The sequence below is a fragment of the Peromyscus leucopus genome, chromosome 2 (assembly GCF_004664715.2).
Source record: "Peromyscus leucopus breed LL Stock chromosome 2, UCI_PerLeu_2.1, whole genome shotgun sequence".
Classification (NCBI taxonomy): domain Eukaryota; kingdom Metazoa; phylum Chordata; class Mammalia; order Rodentia; family Cricetidae; genus Peromyscus; species Peromyscus leucopus.
Window position 1 is genome coordinate 2297738 of NC_051064.1, and position 19816 is coordinate 2317553.

Sequence of the window (19816 nt, forward strand, 5' to 3'; positions counted from 1 at the left end):
CTCATGCCACAGGCTGTGCCTGAGGGTTTGAGAAGAACTTGAGGTTCTTTTCTTTCCTTCTACTATGTGGGTCTCAGGGATCGAACTCGGGTCCTCAGGTTTGATAGCAGGCTTCTTTCCCTGCTGAGCCCGCTCTCTGACCCATGTGGATTATTTTTTGAGCATGCTCAGTTCCCTCCTCTTAACACATTCGCTTTGCAGATCAGAATGTGAGAGAGTGTGACCATTCAGCTCATAGCAGTCATAGATAAACTACTGAGATGATTGTACATTGTCCAATCTTATGAAGATCTGTCCTTAACCTCATAGCAAATATTTGTAAGTTGACAAAAATAATTTCAGGTATTCAGATATTAGAGAAGTCAAAAGGATCCTTAAAGGACATTGGGACTTTATTTTACATCTGAGGAGACAGGGTCTCCCATCAACTTTGTGAGTCACAGTCACAAAGCTAATTGGTAGTTTAATTTCAACAGCTGATTTCCAATTCAGTACATCTTAATTTTTATCAAATTGTGCTATTTAAATGGGTGTAACAGAAGGTTCTTTTAAGATGATTATTGTCCCAGTCTTATGATCAAACATTATAAAACATTTCTACTAGCTAAAATCTATGTAGATATCATGGTGGAGAAGAAGAGGCACACCGTATACATCCTGCCCTCTTCCACATAGTTAACCATTCTCAGTCCTTCTACCTCCCAGAGACTTGGTTCCTGTCCCCAATGTATAATCTCTCCTCATAATAGCCACTGATGGTTTTGTCTCCTCATATTAAAGGTTTTGAGGACACAAAGTTGTTTTCACCTTAGTGCCTCCTAATCAAATATGGCCCTTCTCACCTACAAGGCTCTTAGTAAGTGTGCATTGATCTAGATGTCTTTTCTTTTTTGAATTAAAATGGTGAATCTCCACACCATTATTTTTAGACATTAAAGCATTCTGTTATTGTTACATGCACATATTTCTAGTGAGATATAGACAAACAGTTGGAGAAATGCCAAATAAAGGGTTTAGGCAAATTGGGATAGATTAGATAACAGTAATAACAAGTTCAGTTGAAGTTAAACGTAATAACAGGGGCCCAAATAACGAAGCACAGTGTAATATTGTAGCTCTCTAGAGCTTAGTAGGAAGTATTTAATTGTAATGGCTATAAAATCATTTTGTAGCATCAGTCTTTATGCTTAAAAGAAAGAAGTTATTCAAAGGAAAAAGACAGAAATCGAGAGAGCATTGAAGGAGTTTGCTTCTAAGTTTGTTTTTTTTTCCAAGTTTGATCCAAAGCAGTCTTTTCAGTTACTCTTCTTTCAATTTATAGGAACGCTATTGACTCTTTGAAGATGCCTTTGTGTCCAAATTATCATAGTTCATAAAATTAAAATTAAAATTGATAGTCTGTTTCAGAATTCAGCCAGATCTTACTTGGCCATAATTCTCAAGGGCAGTGTGTGTGTGTGTGTGTGTGTAGTGATTTTATTGCCATTCTCCAATAATTATATACTCTTATTTCATCCTCTAGACTTCTTATTTCAAGTAAAACTGTGCTTGGACTTCAAAGAATTAAAAACATATCACTTTCCCAAAACTCACAGGAGTCACAAAAAGAGACAAGGGAAAATGATGCTTGGTAACTCAGTTGTACAATGTGACTATATGTGTGTAAGAGATTAAAGGAGAATGGATGACTGAGAAAGCTGTCATATTACTTTCAAGTACCAGTCTTTCCTTTAGCATATTTCAGTAAGATTACAAACATCCATACCCTTGGAAATACTATAAAATACTTCCATCTGTGGCAAATCCTTGGTAAATAAACTGAAACCAGAATTAGAATGAAGTGACCAAAAGATCCTGTTTTATTAAACTGTATACTGTTATTCTATAACCATTATTGATTGGAAAAACTATTTGATGGATAAATATACAGCTTCTGGTATAGCATGGGGCCTTGGGTAGAAATAGAAGAGTATCTGCTGTCCTCAGGGAGGTGAGCAGCTTCCAAGTGGACAGAATTAATGTACTTTTCACACACACACACAAACAAACTGGTTTAATGGCATCTCTTCAAGAGGCTTTGAGTTCTTTGTAGGCAATGAGCTCATTCAAGACCAGTAAATACACAGAATGAAAGAATAGTAATCAAACATGCATTAGAAATGAACCATAGATAGAGCAGGTCCTGAGTAGGAGCAAAGGAGGAATGCAAGGATCCCACTGACAGCGGGAAACATGGTGAATATAGGAAATCTCTCCAGCTATGTGGGTCTAAGTGTGAGGAAGTATTTTTGCCCCTTTAAATACAGTGTTTGGAACAACCATTAGAAGAAGTAGAAATAATATGCTCCTGGAGCCATTGTCTTTGTGTTTTAAAAATGTATTTGTTTATTTTGTACATTGGTGTTTTGCCTGCATGTCTGTGTGAGGATGCCAGATCCCATGGAACTGGAGTTAAAGACAGTAAGGAACTGCCATGTGGGTGCTGGGAATTGAACTTGGGTCCTTTGGAAGAGCAGCCAGTGCTCTTAACCACTGAGCCATTTCTCTAGCCCCTGTTGTTTTTTATTTTAACCAGCAAGAATTTACTCATTGTTACAATCTTGAGTTTAATGATCTTTTGGTAATTTGAACAAAGTGATATTAGGGAATCTGTTTTATTTATGGCATTTAGAGCTTTTATGTACTTGAGCCTGTCTATGTCATTGATGATGAATAAATATGGAGGATGCATGTTATGGAATATGGAGTAATATAAGTCATTTTTGTATCTTTCAAAGTAAAAGGGCCATCAAATGGAGCTACATGCAAACCTTTCTATTACATTTCCACCACAGAACCATCAGTGTGCCTTATATGTAATCATGAAGAAGACAGAATGACCCAGCACCAACCTATAAGCATAGTGAAGCCCTTTCAAAGGCATCATGGGGGAAGTGGAGGGACAGAGATCAAACAAGTAAAAATGTATTCTACCGTATTGCATTTGGCCTCATTCCTTAGCATTCTAATTGTATAATACCAATACTTCTCGATGGCCCACAGTATATCTTCAAAAGCACACAGAGCTCAACATACCTGTGACCCTTGTAAGTGTATGGTCCATTTTCCTCCCTCTGGAAACAGAGCTCTAGAATATTCCCAATAATAAACTTGTCTGTGAGGTCCAGAGTAAGAGGAGCAAAAAAATTGGAAAAGTTACAGAAAGATTTGCTGTATGAAAGGTGCAATTGTTCCCCTGTGTCTTCTTTCATTTCATTAAATACACTTCCTACTCCACTCTTGCCATTACTTATATTGTAAAAAGTCCTCAAAAATGAGTCTATATTGGCTTAAATCATTTACCACATTAGAAGTGGTTTTATTTGAAGTTTCTACAAATGATATAATAAGGAAAATAGTATTTTAAAAATTTATTTTTCGGCATAATTCTCCTTATTTTCTGAAACACAGTTCTTATTTTCTTGAGAATTCCATTTCTAAACTCTACCTTTTACTACTTGGTGCTTTTGAATTCTGGTCATAAATTAACAGAGCAAACTTACTAGAGCCCCATTTCTCTCCAATATTTATAGTTATAAATTTTAGATTTACCAAGTTTTTGATCTTTTGAAAAATTACATTTTCTTAGTTATAAGATATTTATGGTGATTTCAGCATAGACAGCACCCTTCCCCTTCCCTTTCTCCTCCAACCCTCTCCTTCCTCTCTCCCCCTCTTCTCCCTGTCCCTTGCTTTCCCACTCCCATTTTTTCTCAGGCCTTTTCACTGTTCCATACTTCTCTGAGGATCTGCTACATGCCTTGTCCCTCTGCAGAGAGGGAAAAGGATGCATTCCCTACAGAAAATTAAAAATAAGAAATACACAGTGATAATGCTGACTAAAATTGATAAGGTTTTAAAAACATTTTTCCCCTGAAGGCTGCAATTCTCCTTCTCAGTGAGAACAGTAAAGCACTTTTTTGTGCCAAAGTGAACTTTGCTAATGCCCAGTGTGTCTGGATGTACAGGAATGCATCATAGGCTCTCTTACAGGCCTCATTCTCTAGACAAATACAATCTTATTTCATAGATTTACATGGTGTTTATATATCAATTTCTTCTCTCTTCTTTCTGCCTGTCTCTGTTTTTTCTCTCTCCATGTGTACATATACTTTCTCACACTCTTGTCTTCGTGATACACTTACTTGAATGTGTAAATAGAACATTGCAAACCCAAACATATTCAGATCTATGATCCTAAGCCTCCACTTCCAAAACTCTGCCTGTGTGTGTCCTTCCACAAGCTGATACAGTTTCTTCATTCTTGTTTCTTTGGCCACAGACATTATTACTTTTCTTTGATTCCTTGCATTCTCACTCTGTCCCCATCAAACTGCTGACAGGACTTATCTACTTTTCCTTTATCAGGTTCATGAGCTCCATCCTGCACTGCCTCTGGATGCCATCATTTTTACTTTATCATCAGTGGTCTTATTTTTAATTTATTTTGAGAATTTCATACATGAGTATTGTATGTACATCATTACTTTCTCCCTCTTCTCCCTCCAATTTCTCCCATGTTTTTCACACCCCACATGCACATGCACACACACACACACACACACACACACACACACACACATACACACACACTCTATGTTAATTTAGTGTTGTTCATATATGTTTAAGACTGATTTCTTGGAATTAGATGACATATCTAAGGGATTGTTTCTGAAGAAGACTAATTCTCCATCTTTCAGCAACCACTAAAAGCACATAGCTCAAGGGGTGGAGCCTTGTGAGATTTCTCCACTCACATTGAAATGTCAACTGCTGTCATTTTCTGGATCTTGTTTAGGCAACCATTTTGTTGAGATTTCCCAGTGAAGTTTCCCTACCATGTGTAGCCGATACTATCTCATAGCAGGCATCCTCTCCTGGTCCTCTGGTTCTTAGAATCCTTCCACCTCCTCTCCTGTGATATTCCTTGGGTCTTAGGTGTAGTTGAATAGTAGATCTATCCACTAGGGCTGGGTACCCCACAGTTGTTCCCTACATTTTTATTTCCCATGGCTTTCTACAATGGTCTCTGTCATGAAAAGAGAAGCTTCTTTGGTGAGAGCTGAGAGCTACACTTTCTTGCAATATTGTGTTTCCTACTTATACTTCTGGAAGAGTTCGTCTCCTTTGGCCAATGGTGAGCCATGTTTTCTAGAGTTCTGTGCTTCCCTCTTTGTCTGTGGTCTCTCTTTTGGCACCATCTTTACCCTCCAGTTTCAATGACTTGTTAGCATGTTTTCCTTAGAGGGTTAACCCTGTGCTGTCATCTTGCACACTGTATTCATTCTTCCAAAGTTTGGTCACTTATTCACAGGCATTAGTTACTAGTGCTTCCAAATACCTTTAACTCAGACTTCTCTTCCAAGTTTTATTTCTGTCTACTTAAACTTTTATTAAACATCTCCACTCATGCTTATGTATGCACCCAACAACCTCATCATCTCTTTTACTCCATTCTTGAATTTCTTTGCATCTCTACTCCCTCTAGCAGACTCAGTCTTCATCCTTTCTCCATAATCTCTTCTGAAAACTGTTAGATTGAAAATACAGTAGATATTCTAGAGTTATTTATTTATTTATTTTAAAAAAACTTTTGCCTGTCTCTTTCACTTCCAAATAGCACCCCAAAGATGAAAATATGATTATAACAACCTTGCTTAAAAAATCTCATTTTCCCAAGATCCATGGACCCCTTGCCAACACACACTCTCAGACAAGAGGAAAATAAATTGGCTGTTTTTCAGAAACAATTTCTTTTCCTGCTGCTAACATAGTCCAAAGAATGCAGCATGCCAAGTCTCATCAATCTGCTTGCTCACTAATGAATGAATGATGGAGTGATTTATTAAATAAATATTTCATGGATATTCCCAAGTGTTGTCTCAAAAATTCATAGCATGTCCCAATATTACATTTTTCACTCTTGGCTCCAGTGAGGTTTTCTGATATTCTTCTTCATAAGCTGTGCTACCTTTTCCTCTCCAGATTTATCTTTCTGCTGGGCAAATGCTGTGTTTGTAATACTCATCATATAACTATAAACAGACAACCTTTTCTAATATGGTAATATGCAAAAAGTCCTAAATCATGAAAAATTTATGATCTTTTCTGAATGCTTTGTGAATGGCAAATTAATTTTAATAATTTTAATGTTGGAAAAGAGAAATTGATTTAGTTATCTGATGACTTTCTTTCATGGCTGTATGTAAGTCATAAGATAGAAAAACAATTAGTACCAATGAAGTCTATGTACATGTTCATGTGTTTAAGCTCTAGGTATTTAGAAAACACTATACCTAGGTTTTATTTGTCTTTCTTGATTACCATGAAGTGGTAAAAAACAGTCCCTTGAAATGGTTATGTATGGTATTTAGAGAGGAAATATTTTTATCTCCAACTTAAAGATGAGAAAAATATCTTTCCCACTAATTAAAAAACTGCTTTCATTATAAAATATAAAATTTGGTGAAAGTCTCAAAAAAGCAAAAATACTTTCAAACTGTGTAGTTTATGATATCAGTTAATAATTGCTATTTCCAAAATGGTCAACAAGTAGTAATAGGCAGGTGTGGTGGGTGTGACATGACATTAATCCTAGCACTTGGGTGGCAGAGGCAAGTTGACCTCTGTGAGTTCAAGGTCAGCCTGCTCTACATAGTAAGTTCTAGGCTAGCCAGGTCTGCAAAGTGAAATCATTTCTCAAATTTACAAATGGCCAGAAAAGTAATAGGAACATTTTAAATAAAGACCTATAGCATTAACATACATAAACAAATAGAATAACAGGTAGTTGTAATCCAAAAAGCCTTAGTACCAAATTTATGTAGATTGTAAACTTATTTATTTATTTGCTGATTTAGTATCTTGTGTTGTGCAGATCAAAGCTGAGCTACAGGAGGACCACGGTGAGCACAACCACTACATCTCTAACACGTCACTCAGTCCTCCTCAACTTTACTCCCCATTACCACCTTTTAACTTCAGTGTATTTTAGAAAAATTTAGTGATTAATTTTGTCTGCCAGTTTCATATATATAATATATTCCAACTACTCTCTCCTCCAACACTCTCTAATCCCTTTCCTGTCCCTACCAATCCCCTCCTCCAATCCAGCCTCTTTCCAAGGTTCATTAATTTTGGTTTGGTTTTGTGACCAATGTAGTTTAACCAGGGCCAGCTGTGTAACCACTGCATTGGAAGTGTTTATTGTAACCTGGCTGGCTCACCAGTGAGCACACAGGTGAAGGAAATGAATGAAGAAAATTCTGTCAATGAATTCAACAGTAGCGAATAGTTCAGCAGTGAGGGATAGGCTCTCCAAGTCTCTCCTCTATCCATGTTTGATTGTTGATGGCCTATCCTTATGAAGACCCAGTGTAGGCATCCAGAGCTTCTCAGAGTCCATGATTACAAGAGAGGTACCATGCCAAGATGATGTCTTGCAACCCTTCTCCCTGTCTTCTGGCTTTTACATTCTTTCCTTCCCCTCTTCCACAATGTTCCCTGAATCTTCAAGAGGATGGTAAAAATTATAAATGTCTTGTTTAGGGCTGAGCATTTATCCACCACCTATTCCCAGAGCCTTGCATACTCATGAGTTTCTAACATTCTCCATCATTCACTGGAAGGAGTTTTCTGACTGAGTCTTAGTGTTTGACTTTTGGTATAAACAAACATTTAGATGTCTGTTTGACACTATTTCAATGTAGCTAAACAATAACATTCCATTCACAGCTGGGCCATGTGATCTGCCCTGCCATAGGTTTTTGACTCAATTTATAGTACCAGACAGGATTCTTGAATGTCAATGAGGGTTACTAATTTGGTCAGTGTCAAATATCAAGAAAACAGTGGGGCTGGGATTTATATCCAAGTGTATTTTGTTCTTAAATTTTCTCTCAGCATAAACCTATCCATAGGAATAGTCAATATTTTCCTAATGAATTACTTGTTTGATCAACATAGGCTTCTTGGAACCAGATTGTTTTAGCAGACATAGACCGTTTTATGTCATTGACATCTGACCTTTGCTTGCTCAGATGTTTAAAGCAAAGAGAATTAATCTGAGCAAGATAAAAAGTGACCATCACTTCAACAACAGGGCTACATTCCTCTGACTCTCAACAGCAAGGGTACATGATAGTTTCATGGGTGGTTGTTCCAAAGAAGGATGCTCAAATACCTTATTGAGTATGACTGAAATAAAATCTTGGAAACAAGAAATTACAGAAAGACAGAAAGCACAATTAAAAAGTTGTGTAATAAGGGTCTGAAGAAGTTGCTCAGTGGTTAAGTGTACACTGCTCTTGCATAAACCCAAGTTCTATTCCCAGCCCTGACACTGGGTGGTTCACAACTGCCTGTTACTCCAGCTCCAGGGGGCTGTGGCTTCTGTGGTGCCTGCAGCACCCTCTACCCCCTCAACAACTAATAAAAAAATCTGCATTTTTATTCATTTATGAGCAGTGCTGGCTCAGAGAGTAGCAACTTTCATTACAGAAACCATTGGGATGAAAATGCAGGAGACACTATCAAAACTTCCAAGTGTAAATAAATGTCTGAACTAAAGAAATGACACTTCCCTCAAAGTGGCACTTTTATAAGCAGCCTTCTAAGGCATTTCAAGAAATAGTGATATTTCATACCAAAAAATAAGAGCACAACCAGATGACTATTTGTTTTCTATTTGATTAAAAGTCATTTTAGAGGGCTTTTGATCTAGTACATAGGTACTGAGAAAGCTCAGTGACTATGCACCACTAAATAAAGGCTTTTATGTATTAAAACTTAACTATGGAAAAAAAAGTATGAATGAACTTTGAGGCTATTAAGCTAAGTGAAATAGGCCAATGGCAAAAAGATAAATATTGTCTGGGTCTACTTCTCTGAGATATTGAGATATCCAAAGTCGTAAGATTTGTCGGAGAATTCAGAGAGCTGATGATAGTGAAGGAGTGGGAGGAAGGAGGAACAAGATGCCACTAACCACAAAGCATAAAGTCCCAGTTAAGCAATCTGACTTTGTTCTAGAGGCATACTGCATTATATGGTGTCTAGACTCACCTACGCTGTGTTATACATATGAAAATATAAGAGGGTAGATCTACTGTGGAGCACTCTTACAATATAATCAAGCAGCTACAAGTTAGAGGATAAGAGTTGAACTAACAGTCCATTTCTGGACATGAACAAAGACCCTTATGGGGTAGGTCAAGTTTCAGTTTTTGGACCAGCGATATTTCCTCTATCGATGAGCAACTGTTGAAGGCAGCAAAAGCTGCTGTGAAATGGAAAGTATACCTTGTACAGTGTAGACATTGCAATGAATTCCATAAAGACTAAAATCAAAGTAACCGGGCAAGTACGTGAGAGATGGGACTAAAACATACCACTTAAATTGTGATCATGGGCATCTGATCTTCTAATTTCTAAGCAATCAAGAGTGAAACAGAATCTCACATGGAGAATTAGGAACTAGTAGACTTAAGAAAAAAAATATTTTGGTTAAAGCACTTTAAAATATAAGACATTAAGAAGATATCTGAGCAAATTATTAAAACTGATTAATATCAGGATCTTAGTAAGTTTCTCTGAAGCTCATTACACTGAGGTTAGAAACGTCTGAAGAAGTAAAAAGTAGTGATTATATTTCCCTGGTCAAGGAAGCCCCAGGAGACCCTTCAGTCGGGATGCAATGTATGACAGAAGAATAAAAGCTTTAAAAAAAAAATGGCAGAGTAAAGAAACTTTAGTTTTCCAGGGAAATAAAACCCAAACAACAACACAAATCCAAGCCCACTCGGGTAACTGACACAGCATTATCCAGTACACTTCAGTCTGTTACTGCCTGGAAGAAATCATTCAGGAGAAAGCCCAGTAGGTCACCAAAGATGGTGTTGCTTAGTTACTCAAAACCATTTGGTGGCATCCTGGGTTGCTCAGCATTTTAGAAGAGCACTCTGTGTGTGCATAAGGAACAAATAGAGAAGGACACTTGAAACCATTTTTCACTGTAAACTTTCTTCATCTGAGCACTTTTGCAATGCGCTAGCATGCTCTGAGGTCTGTTTCAAAATGTAAAAGACCATGATAATAATAAATGTAGAATTTCATGTATCTCTTAAATACTAATCTTGTTACAATGAATTTGCTTTGAAGAAGCTTGCGCTGTCTTTTGGACGGAAAAAAAATGAGTTCTTAAGCTTCCTGGCTGAGGACTCCTAGGGGCTGCCTGAGGCACACTGTCCAGGGGGGAAGGACAGAGCTTTGGAATCAGACTGACTCCTCCAGAACCCTCCCTCTGCTGTTCTGTGCCTTTGGAAAAAGTGACTTCAACTGTCTGAGCTTTGATGTCTCATCTCTTTCCTAAAAGCAGCAATGCTTCTGTGACAGATTACGGGGAGGATCGGGTAAGGAAATCCATGTTACATGCCTGGCTTCCAGCAAATGCTAACTTATCTTTTGGAAACTAGAGATCTGCACGTGTCTTCTCTTGTACTCACAGTCTTGAACAAACCCATGTACAGTGAGTCTCGTGGTTCTGATAGAGGCCAGAGAGCCTCCAAAAGTAAAATGGGAGAAGAGGGAATCACTAGATGGGTTGTGGAGTGAAGGGTGTTTGAAACTTCTGCTATTTTACAATTGCTTTACTTTCACAATTAAAAGTGAACTTTTCTTCCTGGGGACAGCGGTAGGGGTTTTGAAGTGCCTCTGAAGACTACTGAACAGAGTTTCTTTCCTTGTTAAAGCAGTTGTTTTAGTATTTACTTATTTTCTGGCATATATCTTCTTTGAAATGCCAAGCCTTTTGCTAAAAATAGTGATATATGTTTCTGTTTAGTGTGTTAGCAAACTAGTGTGGGGATGAGAGGTTGAAGCTTTGTCGGCAACCAGAGTAGGTATCTGCAGTGATATGTTCCACAGGCCTCTGGTGTATGCTAAAAATGGAACTAGTGTGGAATTGTAAATATGTAATTACATATATGCACATGTGTTTTGTTCTCTGTGTATATAAAATATACTGTTTTTACTCTTTGCATAATTAAGATACAGTATATAATTTATAAACAAAGCAGAGCAAGAAATTAAAAACCATGACTTACTGTAGATTCAGTTGGCACAACATTCAATCCTTCATTCCCTTTTTAAGTCATGCACTTTCACTTTTTTGCTTAAATAAAGTAGATTTTGAATTAATAAGTCTTATCATTGACAGTTTAATGCATGTATAGAATGCATGATAATTACTGTAAGTACACTCTCTTTTCTTCTTTCCTTTCCATCAATCCCTCCATCCTCCTTATTTCCCCTTTCCCACTTTCATGCCTTTCTGTTTTGTTCTGTTATCTACCAAGTTACTCAGGGACATCTATGTGACCATGAGCTTTAGAGAGAGAATGATACATGGCTTATTTGGTGCTGAGCATCCAGCCATTACTTGTTCTCGGCATATCCAGGAGTCAGGTATCTTCCACATTCATGCTGTTTGCTGAAAAGAGGTGACTGTGACAGAGACTGGGACTATGGCTTTGTCTTATTCTATTTTGTTTTGTCTTGTTTGGTTGTTCTCTCTTAGAGGCCTACTCTTTTCTGAAGGGAGACAGAGAGGAAGTGGGTCTCCAGGAGAGGGGAGGTGGCGGGTGCCAGAAGGAGTGGAGGGAGACGAAACTGTGGTCTGGATGTATTTTTTGAGAGGAAAATATAACTTCAATAGAAAAAAAAGAAAGAAAAAAATAAAATTCTAGAACTTTCCCTGACCATAAGATATGAGATTTGTATTGATCAGTTTTGTTTTGCTATTCCAATAAGCAGGGGGAAAGGATCTTTCCGAAAGTGATGACTCAGTGCCTGAAAGTTATCAATTTACTCACCAGAACAAGTATTCTTTATTGAAGGGAAAGAAAAGAAAGGTAAAAGAGAATTCTAAGATGGATGGAGTTACGGGAGAAAACGTATGTGCAAAGTGAGGAGCAAGAACTTATAGGAACTTTCATTCCCAGCAGTCAGTGGGTGGGGCCCTCCCAGTGAGGCTAAGGGAGAAGCAGAACATAAGGAACCAGGCAGAAGTGAACACTTGGAGTAATTGCAGAATTGAAAGAAAAGCTATCTGGAGGATATTAAAAGCATCAGTTAGTTGAACATGGTGCTAAGAAAACTGTCTCTGAAATGAAACCGTGAGGCTTCCAATCACAGCTCCATCACTTGCCAACTGTGACAAAATGTGAATAAACAGCCTGAGTCAGTCTGTGGCACCAAGCAAAGTCTTCATGAAGTCTTGTTGTTGAAAATGTTGATTTCCATGATCAATACTCTATTCCACAGAAAATGCTTCTGATTGTTCCCACATTGCGTTAATAAAAATAGAGTAATCGGATTCCATTTTCAAATATGTAATCATGACCAAATTGACAGGATAGAACCGGATTTTAGATAAGCTAAGTCAATGGTATTATTTTTAAACAGCATTAAAAAGGTCATATGCTAAAAAGAACACAAATTAGTAATCTAATTAAATCACTCAGAGAGTGACAGATCCAGTTAACAGCAGTCAGTTTGTTATTACAGAGCAATTATTAAAGTGAAATATTGCAAGATGTTATGTATCATTACTAGATTCTAAACATTTCATTTTACACAAGCAGAAAAGTACAGATTAATCAGTTTGTTGATAAGTTAAAAGCTCCTTTATTAAAATATTTATATCCCTTGTATAAAGGAGAACACGACCACTGAGACTTTAAAGCTGACTCTGGAGCACACTGAACTACATTCCTTTTGAATGTCTTTGTGGAAGTGCTCACACTGAAGCAGTTTCCATGTTACAGCATTTAACTTGTGAGATTAATATTTTTCATTTTGATATTCCATATGTTTCAAGTAAAATGATTATAGCATAGCACAAATTATTTGCTTACATTTTATAATGAATGAACATAAATGTTTTATGAAATATTGGAATTTTTAAAGGACCAGTGAACATTGTTTCTCGTTGTTTTCCACTTAGTTTCTGGCCTCTACTAAGCCTAGGAAAATCTTTATGGGTTTCTAAATATTGTACTCCTATAACTAGATCATTTAAATATTTTCAGCTTCTTGACTAGACAGACTGGGTTCTTATTAGAGGCTCTATGAACTTTTAATTTCATTACCTAGGAAAAGTTACTAATTTGTTTAATTCCCCATATACTTATTTATAAAGTCAGGATTAGTAACTTATCCCATGATTTTATTTTGAGAATTGCATGCTTGCTTCTATACACATAGCATACGTACTACTTGGCAGGCATACATACAATAATTGTCATTGTTTAAATTTTATTTATCGTTAAGAAGTATCAGTCATTTTGTGAAATTCATTTGGGTACCACTGATGACTACTTTGAACAAATTTATATGCTACAGTGAAGTATGTGGGTATGGGGTCAAGGAATTGTTCATATATTACATTTAGTATTTACCAGAAAAGCAGTTTCATTTATACCTATATATACAGATATAATAAAGATGTTTTCTGGGGTAGATATGATTTGGACAATGGGAAATGATTATAACTTCTCATAGTGAGTCTATTCTAGTTTGGTCAGTTTGCTATATCATCCTCTGTCCTTGCATGAGATATGTGAGGATGGAGAGTTGCTTTTAAGGAACTCATAGCATGCTGGGGAAATATGTATAGATCATATAGAAACTCATAACTATTCTCTGTAACCAGTGCTGAAACACAAGTGTAAGGTAACTATTTACAAAGAACTTGCTTTGACTTTGAGAGAAGGATAGGAGGCTAAAAGTAGGAGAACAAAATGGGCATTTAAATTCAAAGGGACAAAGTTGACCAGGGCTTAAAGCCTTTTCAGTCAAGAGGAAGGTCAGCTTCTTGAATCACAGGTTCGGTGTTCCTCAAGACTGTGGCACATTTGGAAGTCACTCCAAGATTTATGAGCAAGGGCAGAGGATAAATTCTTCCTTTCAAGATTAATTTAAGACATACTCATAAGAAAACTATTTTCTGTGCCTGTTTGGGGAAGTTCTACAAATTTATTATGATTGTGCTGTTTTAAAACAGGTTACTACCAAAGGACAAAGGTTTTGAAACAGCACAAAAAAACCAGTTAGTAAACATAATATTATTGCCTGGTGTGCATTTCCATTTTCAATTTATTTATTAAAATATTTAATCATTTGTTTAATTAAAGCCTTTAGAATCAACCAGAGATGCTATTACATGGAAATATTAGACAAACATGGTTCCCTTTGGCAGATTATGAGTTAAGTAAAATCTTTTTATTTTAATAGCTTAACATCATCTAGTCTTTTCTAACTTTGAGGACTATAACTCTTTGCCCTTTATTTGTATCAAGAATTTTCCCATAGGATTGTTATCTTAGTTAGAGTTTCTATTGTTAGGAAGAGACACCATGATCATGGCAACTCTTATAAAGGGAAAAACTTTTAATGCAATAGCTTATAGTTGAGAAGTTTAGTCCATTATCATCATGGTGGGACATTGCGGCATGCAGGCAGACTTGGCGCTGGAGTAGGAGCTGACAGTTCTACATCTTGATAGGTAGGCACCAGAAATTGAATTGAGCATTTATGAGACCTCAAAGCTCACTCTCACAGTAATACATTTCCTACAACAAGGCCACAACTGCTCCAATAAGTCCATACCTCCTTATAGTGCCACTCCCTTTGGTGGCCATTTTCTTTCAGACCACCAAAATTATCAGCTCTTTACATAGTGACATCTTTGCTTTAAATGGGATGAACTACGACATAGAAAAGAAAATAATTTCCCTGAGATCTCATGCCTAGAAAATGGTAGAACTGTGTGTTTTTACTCACAATTTAATATTAAATGATATCAATTAAAATGCTGCTAGAGTTTTCCACCTTACCCACAGTCAGGACAAATCTTTGTCACCCTCCAGTCCCACAGCCGCTCAGACCCAACCAAGTAAACACAGAGACTTATATTGCTTACAAACTGTATGGCCGTGGCAGGCTTCTTGCTAACTGTGCTTATAGCTTAAATTAGTCCATTTCCATAAATCTATACCTTGCCACGTGGCTGGTGGCTTACCGGCATCTTCACATGCTGCTGGTCATGGCGGCGGCTGCTGGTTGCCCGTCCTTCTGCCTTCCTGTCCTTTTATTTCTCCTCTCTGTTAGTCCCGCCTATCCTTCCTGCCTAGCCACAGCCGATCAGGTTTTATTTATTGATCAATCAGAACAACTTGACATACAGACCATCCCCCAGCACAGCCAAGTGCAGACCATCTCAAACACCTGCACTCAGGCCCATGGTCCTAATCATCCTCTATACGGACCTGCTGGGTAACGCCACAAAGAACCAAAGAAGGGCTCCCACAGGACATACAGAACATCCCACAGCAATTAAAATGTTAGTAAAGCATCAGATTGGAAATAAAGAAGTTTACAGTTTTGGGGATGTTGTAGAGGAGAACACTGTTCTTTAGAAGGAGAATACAAGACACAGAACAGAGGCATAGGACAAGAAACATTGTAAAAGAGAACAGAAGACAGTGATTCAGAATGGAAAAAAAATATCGAAGCCAATTTTTAAAGTCTAGTCTGTTTTTTCTTTAAAATTTTTTTATTTAAAAGTTCTTTTCATGTATTTTCATCATATTATACCCCTTCCCCGATCTCCTATCAGATCTTCCCCACCTCTCCACTCACCCAACTTTGTATTCTTTCTCACTTTCCAAAAAAACAAATCAAAACAGAAAACAAGTATCAAATCAAACAAATAAAACCAATTAAAAAATGCCACCCTCCCCCACCGAAACTGAATGAAAAAATATGAAGTTCATTTTATGTTGACTAACTATTCCTGAGCCTGGGGTCTGCCCTGGAGTGTGGTTGATGTGGTCTGAGAAACTCTATCAGGGAAAAGGATTTTTCCCATTCCCAGGATCAATGTATCAAGTATCAGTGTCAAGTAGCTTCTTGCTTTAGGGTGGGAGTTGTGTCCCCTTCCCCTTCTCCAACCCTAGATGTGTCTGGTTTGAATCAGTACACGTGTTGTATGTGCTATCATAGTCTCTAAGAGTTCATATGTATACTGGTCCTGTTATATCTTCCAGACATTTTTCCCTCTTGAAATCATCTACCATCTCTGGCTCTTAAAATCTTTCTTTGTCTTCTTCCGCATAGATCCCTGAGCCTTAAGGTGTGGGGGTGGATATGTTGATGAAGGCATCTCATTGGGTGTTACCAAGTCTCCTACTCTTTGCATGTTATCCACTTTGAAGTCTCTTCATTAATCACCAGACAATGAAGGAAGAAACCTCTCTGATGAGGGTTGAATGATACTCTGATCTATAGGTATACCAGTATGTCATTAGGAGTCATTTCATAGCTATGTTCCTTTAGCAGAATAAACATTGTAGGTTTTCCCCAAGGGCCAATGGCCTATCTAGTCTCAGCTTCTTGTCTAGTTTAGAAGTGTCAGTGATGGGTTCCATCTCATGGAATGGGCCTTAAATCCATTTTTAAAAAGGGCACTGATTATTCCCATTACATTTGTGCCACTATCACAAGAGTGTATCTTGTAAGTAGCTCACTGTTGTAAGCCACAGGGCTTGTAGCTGAATGGTATTTATTATTACTTTTCTCCTCTGGTAGCATGCAACAATTTTTCTATTTAAGACAAGAGAAAGGAAAAATGCAGTTACATGAACATAGCTATTCATGCTTGAAGTTAAGGTTAGCAAGCCAGTAGGTTGGTGCTCTTTCTGCCCTGGCACCCAATAAAGATATGACTTTGCTAATGATGGATTCATTCTTTAGATTTCTATTAAAGTGCAGGGGGCTTTCTTTGGTCTCTCCCATCAGTTGTCATATGCTAGGTTTTTCTTTTGGATACTTAATAAGTAAAAGAATTCTCATAATGGATATAAAGTGTCATTATCGTTATATATAGGTAGCCTCAGTCAATCACAGGGTAAAGATCCAAATGAGTTGCTTCTACTTTCATGATGTTCTGTTCTGTTGCTCTTGCTGTGGTTTGCTGATCACCAGGATTTAAATATCAACCTGTCCTTCCCTGGTCTAATTTCTCCAACCACTGCTTACTAGAATGTAAAGTGTGCTAGTCTTGTAAGCACCTGCTGGTACTCATGTCCTATGGCAGCCATTCTTGTGGTTCTTGTAGTAGTAGTTATGTCCTAGATATGACATGCTTACCCATTATACTGATGTCTTTTACAGACACTGCCTCGTTGGGAGCCAGGACCGGTGAGGATGAACTTACAGAGCAGCAGTTGAGGGCAACCTCAGGTAATATCTATTCCTCTCATAAATTAGTCTTGTCCTAAATGAGCTGCACATGTCATTCCCATAATTTATGGAAACAACGTGCTACAGAACTGCTTTAATCAGTTCTTTATACAGATAAATTAAAAGCATGATTAAGCATATTCAACATTTAGAAACATTTAAGTGGATTTAATTTGTAGAGCAGTTTCATGTTCTCAGTAAACCTGAAAGGTGTGAATTTTTTTTTTTTTTTTTTTTTTGGTTTTTCAAGACTGGGTTTCTTTGTGTAGCTTTGCGCCTTTCCTGGAACTCGCTTTGGAGACCAGGCTGGCCTCGAACTCACAGAGATCCGCCTGCCTCTGCCTCCCGAGTGTTGGGATTAAAGGCGTGCGCCACCACCGCCCGGCAGGTGTGGATTTTGTTAGCCATTGTTATATCATTTGTATATCATTGTTATATCATTTGTATACCATTGTTACCATCCTACAGTATGGGTAAGGCATAAGGGGCCCCTTCTGTGCAATAATATTTCCATGCAAATGAGAATGAAAAAACATTCAAAATCAGACAACTGTGGTAAAGGATATGAAGTAGGTGGTCTGTAGAACAGAGCATTTACCATAGAGTCTTCTCATAAATGGCGTGAGTACCACCTCAGATATTGTAAGAATAAAACTTCTGAGGTGATTGTTTGGTTTGAATACCAGTTGGAGTGCTCATCCCTGTAGAAGGCTTTGTCTCCTTCTCTCAGCCATCCTTAGTTGTCGCTAGTTCTTTGTTTAGTCTTGGGATGTGGATAGTCCCCTTTCCTGTTAGCATAGCTATTGTTGCTGTGCTTGTTCAAGTCTTGTTTAGGCAGTCATATTGCTGAGGCATCATGAGTAGCTTTCCTGTCATTTCTGAATACACATCCTCATAGCAGATTTCCTGCTCCTCTGTCTCTTACAATCTATTCATGCCCTTTTCTTTGATATTTCCTGAGCCTTAGGCACAGGAGCTACATTGCAGATGTATCTATTAGGGATAAGCATGCCAGGATCAGTTTTTCTCTGCATTTTGACCAGTTGTGGTTTTCTATAATGCTCTCCAAGTAATCATATGCATACAAGAAATACCAAATGGACTCATCAGGTTCTATTTATATATTTATGCATATTATATGTAACAATAAAAGTGAAAACAAAAGGCCATGATTTGAGAGGGAACAAGGCAGAAGATGGTTGGAGGGAGGAAGGGGAGGGTAGTTTGATGCAATTATATTTTAAGTAAAATATTTACCTACTAAGTTCCATATCATGTAAATAAATTGACTACGTTCAGTTAAAAAAAAAAAAGAATGCAAATTCTTGAACCTCACTCCAGACCTACAAATCAAAAGCACTGTGTATGAAATCGGGCAGATGATTGTGGTTGTTGGCAGTCTCAAGACCTTATCATTTGAGCAAAAGGTGAGGAACTTCTTTAGAAGCAGTGGTGAACATTCAGTGAGGAAGTGTCTGATGAGATACATCCTGAATAATGAAAATTGGAAGCTATGAAAAAAAGCTGGGAGAATACTTCTCCACGAAGATGGGGAAAGGTTGGCTTCATTGCAAGAGGCTAAATAAAGCTAACACGGGGGATGATTAATGAGTGAGGGAGACAGAAGTGTAGGATACACCCCAAAGTAGGCATAATCTAATCGTTGAGTCATAGTAAGGATGTGTTAGCATAAGCAAAATAGTAAAATGCAAAAGTTCAAGCAATAAAAGAGATGGACTTTACTTAGAATTTAGTAATCACTAAATATGAGAAGAAACAGGGTTTGCTGATGATAGGGTGAGGATCTGTGTATGAGAGAAAAAAATCAGATATTGTTTGTGGTTGATGTTCACACTGCAAATTGAATTGGTGAAGACGGGACAAAATAGAATAAGGTTTGCTAAGCATGGTGAGTCCTGACCTGGAACATTAAGTTTGATGTATATTTTAGACATCTGTGTAGAAGGGGATAATTTAATGCCATGTATTTTAATGAGTTTAACTAAAGAGATGACGGAGATAGAGAAGATGGCTGGAGGTATCCCAGTATTTAGCTGTTGTCCAATAGTGAAGGTTCCAATGCAGGGGAATAAGGTGGAACTTTCAGAGAGGTATACCACAGCTCCAAGAGTAGAGTCCACGAGAACCATATTTTCAAGAAAGGAGAAATTCACATCTACTGAACAAGAAGTGGGCTGTGTTTTCACTGGTCACTGTGAGAAGAGTGGTGTGAATGCAAGTCAAGCTTCTATGTTTTGGTACATTTTTTTAAAAAGAAAGATAAGTAATAGATGTGACTCAGCAGAAAGAAAATTTTAAAGAAAATAAACAGAAATTGAGAACACATTACTGAAGCAAATATCCGTTTTAAATTTTATTGGGGGAAATAGGAGAACTGAGGAATGTCTAAACTTCTTTTTCTTCCCTAGATTTCCTAAGTTAATTCAGTTTCTAGTCGGCATGTCTTGTCTGCCAT

The 19816-nt window shown here is 37.5% G+C and overlaps 1 protein-coding gene across 3 annotated transcripts in view; it reads left to right on the top strand.

Annotated features, from left to right (window-relative positions):
• The window catches only part of Zfhx4 (zinc finger homeobox 4), a 180626-nt gene that overhangs the window by 129779 nt on the left and 31031 nt on the right, over nt 1–19816 (top strand). For all 3 annotated transcript variants that reach the window (XM_028874020.2, XM_028874029.2, XM_028874021.2), the window contains exon 5: nt 17272–17340. In XM_028874020.2, the coding sequence (XP_028729853.1) occupies nt 17272–17340 (69 nt within the window). The remainder of the gene's footprint in view (nt 1–17271; nt 17341–19816) is intronic.